The sequence below is a fragment of the Mytilus trossulus genome, chromosome 9, assembly GCF_036588685.1.
Source record: "Mytilus trossulus isolate FHL-02 chromosome 9, PNRI_Mtr1.1.1.hap1, whole genome shotgun sequence".
In the NCBI taxonomy this organism is placed as follows: domain Eukaryota; kingdom Metazoa; phylum Mollusca; class Bivalvia; order Mytilida; family Mytilidae; genus Mytilus; species Mytilus trossulus.
Window position 1 is genome coordinate 57608071 of NC_086381.1, and position 15202 is coordinate 57623272.

Genomic DNA, 15202 nt, shown 5'->3' on the forward strand with positions numbered 1-15202 from the left:
CTTTATACCCAGAGTTAGGTAGGTAGACATGTGCTTGCCCAAACCTTTATACCCAGAGTTAGGTAGGTAGACATTTGCTTGCCCAAACCTTTATACCCAGAGTTAGGTAGGTAGACATTTGCTTGCCAAAACTTTTATACCCAGAGTTAGGTAGGTAGACATTTGCTTGCTCAAACCTTTATACCCAGAGTTAGGTAGGTAGACATTTGTTTGCCCAAACCTTTATACCCAGAGTTAGGTAGATAGCCATTTGTTTGTCCAAACTTATAAACCCAGAGGTAGGTAGGTAGGTAGGTAGGCATTTTCTTTTTTAAGTCTAAGTGAAATTAAAATATCAGATATTTTTGAATCTTCATGCTTATCTGTTTAAAAAACTTCACATCAAGTAGTCAGCTATTTTCTTGGTAGGTAGGGTGAGGGTAAACAAACATGTCCTTTTTAGTGGCCTAATTGAGTTATCTCAAGTGAAACAAAAACTGAAATCTAAAATTTCACTGAATCTACCACAAATTTCAAAATGAATGTTCTTGATAATTCCGTGTGTTTGTGTGATTTTACTGTAAGTACAAATTAAATACTGTAAAACCTTTACCTTCAACAAATCAGACTCCTTTTTATGTGAAAACACTTGTGAGCCCACTACAGAAGCACATGTGTTGAGTGTGAAGATATTTCTGATGAATGGTTCAGATTCACCTTGTTTCTGTACCATGTTGGCTATCTGTATAACTGGATCTTTTTCTGCCTCAGGAAATATACCTAGAAAAAAAATTTACCTTGCATATGAATTTCTGTTTAACATGTATAATTAATGCAATTTTTCAAAATAATCCAGATTTTTTTTTAATTTGTAAGGGTTCTGCAGAACACAGAGTCTCAACTACTTTTGCTGTTAATCACAGGCTGAACAAAAAGGATTTTTTTTTTTTTAAATCTCTAAATATGTAAATTATCTTTTGATTGTAAAAAGCTTCTGTCCAAGTTTCGGTAAAAAATCCAGGATGGATTATGATTCTGATAAATGTTTCAAAAACTACAGACTGTGTTTCTATGTTATGTAAGCTGGAAGAAAAACTAAGTACATTTATAAGGAATTTACGGAACAAAAATATTTTTTTACAAAATGTCCTTCTTAATAGATACTAGCTTCTGATCATGTCTGCACTATATCTTGAAAACCATTATGATTTCACAGTTTATACTTAACATGTATATTAACCAACATCAGTTGTTGTGTGTTATAATGTATGTGCAACTTCCCTGGTCAAAGGTCAAGATCAAAACTTTGGTTTCAGTTGACAACCCCATGTCCTAAGGTAAAGATACAAATTATTTACCACACGCTATTTTCATCAGGGCCCACAGAGATTACCCCCATCTCAATGATGTCTAGTTATATCTAAATTTACAGTAAATACCTTTCCTTCCTGCACATTCAATATCAAAACTAAGTATTCTAAAGGGAGCAACTTTTGACCACTCCCCTTCTGGCTGGTGGGCAATAAACTCCTCCCACGATACATCTAATTCTATTTGAGATCGTGATGTGGGTGGAGGATTTTTAGCATCTTCTTTGTTGGTATGGCTTTTATCACGGAGATGGTACTTTCCTGCAGGAATTTCTATCCAACTGCAGCCAACAACATTACTGTCAACCATAAACCTATAAATGATTGATAGAGTGTTTAATGTCACATAAACACATGTGAGATTTGTCTAGAATTGAATAGGGCAAAGTATACTTTAGGATTTATAATACTATGGGTGCAATCAACAGTTTTTTTCTATGACGTCATATTTTGAGGGACCATGTATAAGTGCCCCTTAGTGGTGGACTGATTAATAAAGATACTTATATAAAACTAGATAGCAATGGAATCAGAATGTTCTCTAGTTTATAATGGAATAAAAAAAAGTGTACTTTTAATAGTATAGAAAAGTTTTATCCAGAGAAACCGGGAAAAACATTGCCTAATTTAAGCTTTAAAAACTTGAAATCAGGTCATGTGCACACCACTGAAGACATGATACCTGCACATTTTTCATATTAAATCAAAATTGTATGAATTTCATAGATTTTTACCTGGTCTTTCAAAAAATTCATGCTTCAGGGTACGTTCGCCTGCTCCGAAAAGAGCTACAGTGGCTGCAAATAAGTTTTCAATTTTCACTGCCACTGATTACAGCGTTGTCTCCCCTCAAAACATGTATATTTAATCTTATTTTTTAAATTATCTTAATCATTCAACCTGCTTTAATTGATGCTAATTAACATATTTTTACAACCAAATACAAAACACATGATACTTTTTCACCAATTAAGTTGATAAAAAGGGACTTCCCTCCATGTCTATTTTTAGTCTGGGATTAACCCCTACTTTTTTTTATACGAAACTGTTTATAGCACCATATGGATTTATTATTATTTGAGGGTTGACTTAACAATTTCAATTTCAACAAAGTATGAAATCAAATAAACTAAAAAGGAAGTATTCGTCAATCCATGAAAATTGGTATGCATAAAAAATAAATAAATTTACAGTTCACTATTATGTATTACTCATTACAATTCTGTGTTTGTGATCTTCTGTAACTCAGTAAAGGACAGATAAATGTATCTTTAAACAAAATATTTTAGAAAGTAAATTTCTTCACATATTTTGTTATTCTTCTGCAACCAATATTGTCTGTACATCAAATCAAACATCACTTAAAAATAACTCAATTACCATGAATGATAGGGGATATATTTTATATATCATTACCTGATTTCAAAATCTATATTACTTTCATATGACTGGTACCCATGATTGGTGTAACCAGGACATGTAAACCCTTGCTCCAACAGTCGCTTGGAGGGAGCAATCAGTCGCTGAATGGCAACAGTGATCTTCAGAAATGGCAGTTTTCTATTTCCATGGTATCCATATATACCTTAAAATAAAAATATGTGATAAATATAAAGATGTTGTATGATTATGAATACAATTCATTTAGGACCAAAGTTTTAAGATGTGACCAGTAGTTGGTCACCTTACAGCCTTCAACTACTGAAAATTCATAAGTTAATGCAATGTTTTTATAGCGAAAAATGTGACAGGGTTATAATCACAATAATTTAAACTTGCACTTTGAAATTTTGTCTATAAATTCAACAAATCTAGTGATGCTTTAAGTATATAAGTTAAATATTTTGGAATTTCTCAATTGAGAGTCTAACCTATGTAAAAGAATACAACTTCATTCAGATATATATGTTCACAGTTCAGATAACAGAATGCATGGTTTAATTATAGTGATACTTATGCAATTCCATTATTCTCATTAATATATCACAATAATTTCTGAATTTACCTATGTGACATTTCTACTTACTTTCCCTTGTGACTAGCTCCACACCTAACACAGCATGCTGTATCCCTTCTCTGTTTGACCTCATGTCTTTCTTTACTGCATCATCTAAGGCAGTCTGTATTGGAAATAAAAAATTTCAGTTTTATACTGTAGGTTGCTATTTCATTGACCTATACCCATATCCTCGTTATATTTTATGCGTATTAAAATTTGGAAAAGTGTCCTTGTGCAATGGAAAGTAGTTTTCCCAAAAAGATCATTCAAACTAGGTACGATTTCTTTCAAGAGCAAATTAAGCAAAAAGGTTTAATACTATTGATTACTCTACTTTTGAGTATACAAATTTTTGTGGATTGAAGAAAATTCTATTTTTCATGAATATTTTGACTTAGTGCTTTGACAAAGTCTGCATATAATTCGATAGAAAATGTAAACTTCATTGAATAGTTAAATTTTTGGTTCACTTGTTACCCATGAAATCCATGAAAAATTTAACTACAGAATGTAAAAGCAGGAACAATGCAAGATAAGCACATTTTAACACTTTGATTTGATGATTTATTTGCAATTTGTTTCAGCTTAAAACATTAATAAGTACCCTAAAGGCATTACAACTCTCTGCTTTAAAGCCAGTTTGTGCTGGAACAAAGAAATATGGAGCGAAGCCATGAATGTGTGCTAACACACTGTTTCCATCCTCTGTGACCCCAAACATTCTGACTATAGGCACCGGTCCACTGGACGCTCCTGGCATCTTAGGCATGTGTTTCCCTGAAAAACATAAAATGTCAAACATCTAAATTAAAATAAATCACTTATGCAATTTACAGAGATTTTATGTAAATATAAAGAGTGCGACAAGATTGCATTTCAATTTGTCATTCCAAAAGGATTTCCGAGATTTTTAACAAAGTTTCAGCACCAGTATTTTAAAAGCATGTAATTTCCCCTTACTATATATTTCATGAGTAAAGTATCAAAAAATAAACAGGGAAAGTGTGTAAATTTTTTTACACTGTTCACACTACTAGGGACTAAATATTCATAGAAAACTAAAACCAAAGGAGGATAACTGTGTCCTTGAAAATAAGGTTCAAGTCCAGACTTTCTTTTCTTTTAAATTCATGTTACTATCATTATGCATTTATTAAATAATTATGTTAAATGATGAGGACTATGACAAGTTTTGTAAAACTTCTGAATGCATTTTCATGCAATAAGTATGTTTATTATTGGGTATACGGGGATGTGCCAAAAATATGGGTCATAATTTTGCGAGATTTTATATAAAAATGCATTTACGGCGGATAACTGTATATTGATTTGGGGTATGATCTACCTATCATATATAAATATGCTATTATGATCAAATATATGTGCGCCAAACGATGTCAATTCATATATGAAACTATATTTATGAATTATCAGTGATGATGAGTTAGTGCTAATATAAACATGGGTCATATTTTAAATATTGTATATAAGTATAGGTCATTCTTTCTTAAATATTTATATAATTATAGGTACTGAATTTCAGTGAATGTTATGTTAAAATGGGTACGTTTTTTCTGAGGTAATAAACATAAACTTTTCATTATGATGACATGGGGCAGACTGTGCAATAATTATTTCCGGTATTAAGACTTAAAGTGTAGCAATGCATACTTATAGAGTGTTTAAGAAAACAGTTATATTCCTAAATTTGATAAAGAGTACTTTTATTTTTATGTTTTGTTTTAGATTGCATATTTGAGTGTCCCAACGATAATTATGACACGTATTGGTTTGACCACAAGATATGTAATATATTTCATCGATGTTTCAACGGACATCTGTACACACAACCATGTCCCCTGGCAACCTTTTTCAACACTAATTCATGCACGTGTGATCATACAGACAACTTACCAGGAAAATGTGACGCACAGAATGAAAGGGTTGAACAGGAGGAAAAAACAAAATCTTGTAGCTGATGTATGTTTTTTGGCAAAGCTTGTGATGCAAAGAAGTAATTGATCATCTGTTTCCAACCAGGGGAACAAATATACCAAAATATCTTACAATCTCTTGACATATAAGGTAAATTCAGATATTATTGCATGCATTAATTACTGTGATTTTGTCATTTTAGACAAAAATGCAATTCTAATTTTTGCTTGTTGAGAAAAATCCTGTTTAATTCATATAAAACATTGCAAAATTTGAATTTAAACTATTGCATTTATATTCCTGTTTCATTTTTCGCAATAATAAAAACATCGCAATAATTTCTGAATTTTAAGTATGTAATTAAATATTACCTATATAATGATCCACATCAATCTGCTGAAAGACCACCTTATCCTTTTGAATATTCAAATCAGGTGGTGGTGGGCGTTTCCATTTAGCACATGCTTCTGCATCTTGCGGTCCCATTCCACCTTTAATGAACAAAATATATGCAAATTGTATTAAGACATCAAAAAATTTTACAAGTGTTTCCACTTACTCTACCTACTATAATGATTTTTTTGTCATATTTAAACAAGCACTTTTTTCAGTACGTTTTCCCCTCAATCAAACTAATCAAATGCTTTAAGAAAATAAATTTATTTTCATAACTAATGAACCTTTTTTTCTTCTCTAGTATGTTCCCAGAAGCACATGTATTTCTTTTCGGTTATGAAATTTCTATAGTATCTGACAGTTATCATGGTTATGCAATTTCTATAGTATCTGTCAGTTATCATGGTTATGCAATTTCTCTAGTATCGGTCAGTTATCATGGTTATAAAATTTCTATAGTATGTGTCAGTTATCATGGTTATTCAATTTCTATAGTATCTGTCAGTTATCATGGTTATAAAATTTCTATAGTATCTGTCAGTTATCCTGGTTATGCAATTTCTATAGTATCTGTCAGTAATCATGGTTATGAAATTTCTATAGTATCTGTCAGTTATCATGGTTGTGAAATTTCTATAGTATGTCAGTTATCATGGTTATACTATAGTATCTGTCAGTTATCATGGTTATGAAATTTAGTATCTGTCAGTTATCATGGTTTTTGAAATTTCTACAGTATCTGTCAGTTATCATGGTTATGAAATTTAGTATCTGTCAGTTATCATGGTTTTTGAAATTTCTACAGTATCTGTCAGTTATCATGGTTATGAAATTTAGTATCTGTCAGTTATCATGGTTTTTGAAATTTCTACAGTATCTGTCAGTAATCATGGTTATGAAATTTCTACATGTATTTGTCAGTTATGGAATTTTTACAATATATTTGTTAAACATATAAATATTGTAGTACACATGACATGTACACCAAAATTTCAAATATGAATACCATCTGTATCCTGATGTGTTTCACTTTCCATTTCATCCAGCATGGCCAGTTCTTCTTCAAATGCTGATGGATCTTCTTCGTCATCAAAATTATATCTGTTAATATATACATTTTCTTTTAACTGTTATTAAATGAGAGTCAACATCTTCCTAGGTTTATAGCTTTAATAATAAGGATGACTGATACCTGAAATGAATACACAGTATTAGTAAATGATTAGTTATCTCCTCCCCGGGGGACAAGTTTTTTGTATACAAAAAAAAAAAAAAACTTAAACCAAGTCAAGTCTATTAGAAAATAGATCTTCAGGAATGTTCTGTTAAAGTCATCCGGAAGCGAACAAGATTAAACGTATGGTGTCCTTTCACAATTTTAAACATATAGTGTCCTTTCACAACTTTAAATGTATGGTGTCCTTTCACAATTTTAAACGCAAAGTCTCTAGATTCACTTATAAATGTCTTTGCATATCTCATTAATCAGTTCCTGATTCATCAATGTTATGTTCTGTTGTGTTGCGGCGGCTCGGTCTTCGTGGTGTCAATAATTCCTTTTCTCCAGCTTTATTATGTGGCTGAAGACGGGATAGAGCACGTGGTACTCTAGACATTGAAGGTACATCTGGTTCAGGGGTCTGGTGGAATGACTGGTCCAAATCTATTTGTGAAGGCTGTTGAATTGTCTGAGTCTGTGTACCCTGTTTTTGAGTGGGGACTATAATTGGTGTCTCATTCAATGCAGCTGGTTGACCTAAGATTCTTGTTGGTGATAAAGACACTGGAATCTTGGGTACTTGTGGCTGTGTCGTCTTGGGTGTAGATGGAGACCTCAAGATCACTTCTGGATGTTGAACTGCAGTAGGTGCCATCAAAGTACCATGTGTTTGGTTGGTTTGAAAAGGAGTGAACTTTCGAAGGTGTTGGCGGTTGCGGATAGTTACTCTGCCTGTGCCATCTACGCGTATAACATACTGGTGGTATTGGCGTACTTCAACAACTGTTCCTGTACATTCCCATCTTCTGGGATGGTTGCCTACCAAGTTCTGTATGTATACATGATCTCCAACCTGTAGTGTTGGCAGGTGATGAGTGTGTTCATTCCACCGTTCATGTTCCCTTGAATGACGTTTGGCAAGAGCCATCTCTCGGTGAGACATTAACTCAGTCCATGTTTCATGTGGAGAATATCTACCCATCAGTATGGGAATGGCATCACGAATGGGTCTTCCAAACAGAATCAATGCTGGTGATGCTTTTGTCTCTGGGTCAATAGAATTTCTGTACATTAGTAAGGCTCTCTGGAATTTGTCAACATCCAGAGATCCAACAGCAGTAATGTTGTCCACCAGCATGCGTTTTACTGTTTTTACCGCTATCTCAGCCCTGCAGTTAGCGTGTGGGTTTGCAACTGATGAAAGTCTATGACGAACTCCCCAGGCCTTTAAAAACTCTTGAGTCTTCCCTGCTGTGAACTGTGGACCTCCATCAGACGTCAACTCTTCTGGGATTCCAAATGTCACAAACGTCTCACGAAGTCTCTTGACAAGTCCTTCAGCACCTGATTCAGACTTGTATACCATTGGCCAGTTTGAATACCTGTCAACAATAACTACATAGTCATTACTGTTATATGTGAAGTAGTCACTGCAAATCATCTGGAATGGATAATCTGGAGGTGTTATATCAGATGGTGGCTGCATAGGGTTTGACTTAGCCATCTGATGGCAGTGAACACATTGGTCTCTCACCTGGGCAATATCTACTGTGATCTCAGGCCAATATACAGAGTCCATGGCCCTCGCACGCATAGCGCTGACTCCTTGGTGGGCTGCGTGTAAAGCATTGAGTACTGGTTTGCGAAGAGCTGGAGGTATAACAATTCGTTGGCCCATAAGAACTACACCATCCACGGTGCATAAACTGGATGCAAAGCGATGGTAAGGACGCAAGTCTGTTGGTAGCTCCTTGTAGTCTTCTGGGAACCCTGCTTCCAGCTGCCTGATTAGATTTACAAATGTAGGGTCTGATGCAGTGGCCTCACGAACCATGTTCCAGGTAACAACTGTGATAACAGCATTCAAGGCACAAGTGGCAGCAGCGACTGTGGAGGCGTCATTAGCTGTATCATTATCCTCTGTATGTAGACATAGACTGGTAAGTGTATCTGAATGATAATGAGCAGTCATGTTAACTAGGGAATCAAGTTCAGGTGCTTCACCAGGTAAGTTCAGACGATCTGGTGGTCCAACAGGATACCGTGACGCTGCATCTGGCCCAAGGTTCTTTCTGCCTGGTACATGAAGAATTGTAAATCTGTACCCTAAAGTTTTCTCTTTGAGGTTGAGAAGTCGCCTGTTGTCGATGTCTGTGAGTGATCGATCGTTCAGAATCTGTAGTAGTGGCTTGTGGTCAGTTGCAACAAGAAGGTCTTTGCAACCAAGAACATAGTAGCGTGTTTGGTGAAGTGCATACACAACAGCCAAGGCCTCACCTTCAATAGGAGCATATCTACTTTCTGCTGGATGTGTGAATCTGCTGCCAACTAGACATAGTTTCCAACCGTCATTACAGCAGGTAGGGGTTTTACTTGAGCACTGACAGTACTTCTGCATCAAAAAGAATCCAATTCCGTCAACAGACCAGTCGGTAGCTAGGCATGTCATACGAGCAGGGTCAAAAAGACGAACACCTTCCTTCATCTCCTGGATAATGATCTCTTTTGACTTGTGAAATACTTCGTCTAATTCATTTGTCCAGCAGAATGTGGTGGATGGTTTCAATAGAGCACGAAAAGGTTTCATTTGTCTTGCCATTGCAAATGCATATGCTCCTTGGTTTATGAGCCCAAACCAAGCTCTTGCACCAGTAATGTCAGTTGGTGTTGGGAAGTTGCTAATTGCATCTAGGAACTTAGTACTTGGTCGTATGTTTGTTGGGGTGATTGTAAGTCCTGCAAAATTGACAGTGTCTTGAGCAAATTGAAACTTCTTTGGGTTTAATGTAATGCCGTTACGAGCACACAGGTCGAACCATTCACATGCCTGAAAAAATGCTGCTTCAATGGAGTTCGCCCACATACATGTGTCATCCACACATTTTACCTTGTCGTTGAAGTTTGATATTATAGCATCAAATCGTTGATTGTAAGCGTCACCGCTGGCCATAAATCCCTGTGGAGCAACCTTGTACCTGTAGCGCCCCCATGGTGTGATGAATGTTGTGAAATGGCGATCTTCTTCACGAATAGGCACTGAGTGGTACCCATTCCAAGCGTCTGTCACTGTTTTTTTCATACCTTGAGGGACACGGTCAGCTAGATGAAAAGGACTTGGGACATGATGTGTTTGCCGAACAGAATGTCGATTTTGTGGTTGTAGGTCTACTGTCCGCCTTGGAGTGCCATCCGCCTTGCTGGTTACAACCATTCTTGAGCACCAAGTTGTAGGTGTGTTTTGACTTACTTGTTCCAGTACACCAATGCGAACATCCCTCTCAAGATCAGCATAAACTTTATCCTGCCAATGGATAGGAACAAGTGCTGGTTTGTGGACAGCTACGGGTGTGGCATTAGGATCAACATGGAGTTGAAGAGGCTCACAATTCATAAGTGGTAGAGGTTGATGTTCACATACATTAAATGTTGTAGCACCATAGTAATCAAGAAGCCACTCTTTTAGTGACTCTACATGTTCCTCTGTGGCCTTCAGACCGGGTGGTAAAGATGCGGGAATAGGTGGTGGTGAAGGTCGACGTCTAGGACAAGAGCAGGTTACATCTTCAGAGCTTTCCATAGATGCAGCAATGTTTGGAGACGTGACTGTTGATACATTAGGAAAGTTGGTGTGAATAATTCCCAGAGATATGAGTGCTTCTCTGCAAATGAAAGCTCTTTCCATGGTATCAGAGACATAACACAATAAACGTGTTGACATGGCACTGCTAGTAGTGTCTTTTGTAGTAACACTTACTGCGACTGCTCCAATTACACCGAGGTCTTCCTTTATAGCTCCACGCATCACAAGTTTTACTGGAAGGAGATCCTTTTCTGTTATGCCAAGACTGTTTGCAGATTGTAAAGGTATGATTGAACTCTGGCATCCTGTATCAGCCACCATGGACATAGTGATTGTCTTAAGCTGAGAAGTGTCTTGAATGGGATGTCCAAACGATGAATGGTCCTCAGGTAGGGGTGTCATGTTCACCAGGAGCATTGGGTGTGGTTTTGAGGGTCTAGCCACCCAGTGTCCATCAAATATGTGATGTTCAAGACGTGATACTTGGTTCGTCTGTTCAGATGTAGTGCACAGCTGCTCATAGATATAACCAACTTGTTCTTGTTCTTGATCTTTGGTTGATTTCCCTTGATTGGACACGTTCCTGTGGCCTTTACCTTGAGTGCAGATTCTAGAAGATGCATCACGGTGGCCCCATACGCCACAGGTAGTGCACTTGCTGCAAGATTTGGTGTAATGACCTTTGACTGTGCATTTAGAACATGTGAATGTCCAAGCTTCACAGAATCTAGACCTGGCCTTGCGATCATTCCTCTGTCCATGAGCAGGACCACCACAAGCCCAACATTTGGCTCCAGCTGCTTGTGGTCGCTTCTGAGTATTACATGTGGCACTCATAGCACTAGCTGAATCTCCTACTGCACTCCTTGTGACTTTACCCTGCTCTTTCTGAGCAATAAATGACACAGTCTCTTCTAATGTTCTATCTGTCTTGGAGTCACCTAGCAGGTCAGACATAATTTCTGGGTCTGCAATACCTCTTACTAAATTGTCTTTTATTATCTCATCACTATAGTCAAATATATGGTTGCAACCTAATTCTTTACACGTTGCTTTATACTGGCACAGTGATGCTTGGCCTCTGAGACTGGCCAAAAAAGTTCTGATATTTGAACCAGGTGATTGAGTCATCCTGTTCAATTTTATGCGTTGGACTAGTGTGCTTTCTTCTTTGACAGCCAGCCTTTTGATTGCCTTTAAAAGATCTGTCTCTAGCATACTAGCAACATCACCTTGAAGGTCACGCATAATATCTGTACGCAGATTAGTGTCACAGCAGTAGAAAAGGGCTGTAGGCAAGACATTGTCTGTGATCGCCATCCCTGTTTTATACATCTTCCACTGTCTGGTGAATGCAGACCATTGATCTGGATCACATCCTGTGGCTATAGACGGTGGGTCTAATTTTAACTTGTGCGTTGACGGTTGAGCCAGAGGTGGGTGGACGGTTCTGTCATGAATCTGTAGAGCAGTGGTTAGAGCAGCAGCAAATGCTTCATCCAGGTCCTGAGATTTCCAATTACAGCCGTCAATAGGGCACTGTAGAACTGGCATTGTAAAATCACTGTGGTTAAGCTGTTAGTTGAGTATCAGTCATAAATGAGAGTCAACATCTTCCTAGGTTTATAGCTTTAATAATAAGGATGACTGATACCTGAAATGAATACACAGTATTAGTAAATGATTAGTTAGTTATGATTGTCATATTATATATAAAGAAGATGTGGTATGACTGTCAATAAGGCCAAACAAAATAATATGTGTGTTTCCTATTAGGCCATGGAAAATTAATTGTTGGTTTCCCCTAACATGGGCAAATTTTAAAGACCTGGCAGACAGGCTTTTCATTTTTTTTTTTGTAACCATGCGTAATTTGTATATATATGTTTTGTTTCTATAGGGGAACTATAATCTTGCATGGCCTTACATCTTTGAAAAAAGGGTACATGTAGGTAAATAGGGATTTATTTTCATTTTACCATATTTTTTTTTATACCTTGAGTCTATTGGAGGGACATTCTGACTTTTAACAGCGCTTATTGAAAATTGTCAAAACAAACTTTAGGATGGGCTATTTTTTAGCTTAAAAAATACGGAAGATAAGGTAATAGGAAACACTAATTTTATATTTTATTTTAGAAAGTAACAAATATAGGCCACTGTACAGCCTCCAACAATGAGCAAAACCCACACCATATAGTCATCTATGAATAGACCCAAAATGACAAATATAAAACAATTCAAACAAGAAAGCTAACAGCCTTATTTAGGAACAAAAGTCTTTTTAAAAATACCTTGCTTTCTTAGATGGTGGGACTCCATTTTGACTTGAAGGTTTCTTGTTCATTTTATTCTGTTCTTAGTTGCACTGTGGGCCTGAAAATTAAAAAAAAAACAAGTGTAAATAATCTTATATTGTTTGAAATCTTAAACATGTTACATGTCTGACACCTCCAAATGAGAAATTCAATGTAAATTTTTACATTTAGAAATGTCACCTGGATTCTTTCTTGTGTTATAATATCATAAAGTTTAACATATTGCCCTCATTACCTGTACATGTGTTCTCTAACATGAAAAGATGTAAAATGTAGTTTTAATTAGATAAGAAGATGTGGTATGAGTGCCAATGAGACAACTCAGACTCACTCTCCATCCAAGTACCAATTTATGAAAGTAAACCATTATAGGTCAAGGTACGGTCTTCAACACGGAGCCTAGGCTCACACTGAACCGAACATAATGAAAATTATCAGTCTTGGAGTATTCAGTGTCTCCTTCATTTAAATTTTTTTCTTTAAAAATAATGAAATTTCTTATGTCAAACATTAACACTTCTTTATACTATTGAGACTTTATACTATCGATTTATTTATTTATGTGTGTACCAATTTTCATAGATACTTTATTTTGTGGTTCTGCCAAAGTCTGGATACAATTTTAAAAGAATTGATATTTTGTTGCACATTTGAATTCTTGGTTCAGCTAGCCAGCCTGTACCAACGACGACCACAAAAATTGGTATCCAATGAACGGTAGGTAGGTCTATTCACCACCAAAGACACAAAAAGTTTATTGTTTTGTCTTTTATTGTTATACATGTAAATGTGATTTAAATATAATATTTAAGGTATTAATTCAACAAATGAGAAGATTTAGAGTCCAAATATCTATAGAAAATAGAAAGGAAGAGTCTATAACACCCCACTTTTTGAACTTGCAGGCCCCCATGGACACCACAAATATATTGTTTTACCCATTTGTTTTCTTCTTTTATTCGTTCTATAAAATGGAGGCTACTTGAACTGATTACTAATTATGAATATATTATTTTAATAACACACACAATGTAATCCAGAAAGTGATGAATCTGGAGATGTTTTACCTTATCAAGCTTATATTAATAATTGATTTTAACATAAATATGATGCCAAAAAACATCTAAAAACTTTGCCTTCAGTAGACCAAAGTACGAATTCCTCAAAGAGTTGCATCCTCTCTACAACTAGCTATATATATATCATGTATATAGGCATCATATTTAATGTCCCCATTGATTAAAATATACATAATTTAATTTATTTTAATGTTTGATTGTATAATATGACAGTTCTTCTTAGTGGTTGCTGGTTTTTGAGGTGTTCAGCCGTGTTCAGTGGTGAAAAGACCCACCCTCCAATGACTATTAATGTAATGAATCCACAGTACACCCATCCTGAGCACATTACTCATTAGATTCTCTGTTTTTCTGGAGTTTGTGTTGCTAAGTAGTTTTAACAGTTGTGTTGTGTTTCGTTTTTTGTGTTTGTTTATAACTGTGGATTTGGATCACAAAATAAATAACAAAGTCATAGATCTGTGAATCACTTGCAGACTTCCATATCAATTATACAGATCAGGACGAACTAATTTTAATCTTTTCATGTAACGCGTATGATTTGGTGATCAAAAAGTGATTACAGCTACTCGTACTCAGTCGTACTCGTAACTGTATGTTGCTAAACTGAAAGTAACCACAAATCAGTCATTTATCAGTTGAGAGACGTCAGTGTCTAGTTATCCCAGTGCATCGTCTGGTCTTTTCAACTGTACATTTGATAACTGAAATGACATATTCCATTTGCAAAAATATCACCACAAATTAGATTCATCAAAATATCATTAATCTAATAAAATTAAATAGAAGTTACCCGTCGTCATCAAAAAGCAAAAATAAAGCGGGAAATTATTACCGGAAGTAAATAAGACTGCGATACAAATTAAGACCAAACAAAACTTTAAAATAAAATAGGCAGAAAGGGTCGAGTTATATCTAACCAAACATTTTTTTATAAGGGCAAACGCAAGTTCGCTTACCAATTAAAATTTCGGCTATACCTGATGATAATACTATTCAGAGGGATTTGAGTTTTTTTTTCATTTTAACATGAGTCTGAACGAGTAGGTCGTAAAACTGTGAATGGTGCTTGGTGAAAGAATATTCATGGCATATATCTTATTTTTATGATAATGTACAATTTTATGTACAATTTTTGTGATTTTTATTTTAGTTAATATAACTTCATATTACTTAAAATGTTCACTTATGATTGTATGTGTTTTTGTATTTAACAATACATTTTACCGTCAATTTAATGAGTAGTTTTATTCATAAAATTGTATAATGTCCCTATCATGACTTTTCAGTATTTTCCTTCAATTAAGCACGGGTACATTCCCAAAAC

At 35.5% G+C, this 15202-nt stretch overlaps 1 protein-coding gene across 1 annotated transcript in view; it reads right to left on the reverse strand.

Moving 5' to 3' along the window:
- LOC134683155 (DNA polymerase delta catalytic subunit-like) overlaps positions 1-14735 on the reverse strand; it is a 44457-nt gene extending 29722 nt beyond the window's left edge. Inside the window, exons 1-9 of the mRNA XM_063542269.1 lie at positions 14669-14735; positions 12773-12854; positions 6686-6780; positions 5655-5774; positions 3953-4125; positions 3376-3469; positions 2766-2934; positions 1419-1663; positions 593-759 (exon numbers count right to left, since the gene is read on the reverse strand). Coding sequence (XP_063398339.1) covers positions 593-759; positions 1419-1663; positions 2766-2934; positions 3376-3469; positions 3953-4125; positions 5655-5774; positions 6686-6780; positions 12773-12825 — 1116 coding nt within the window. The 5' untranslated portion in view covers positions 12826-12854; positions 14669-14735. The remainder of the gene's footprint in view (positions 1-592; positions 760-1418; positions 1664-2765; positions 2935-3375; positions 3470-3952; positions 4126-5654; positions 5775-6685; positions 6781-12772; positions 12855-14668) is intronic.
- Between the last annotated feature and the right edge of the window lie 467 nt (positions 14736-15202).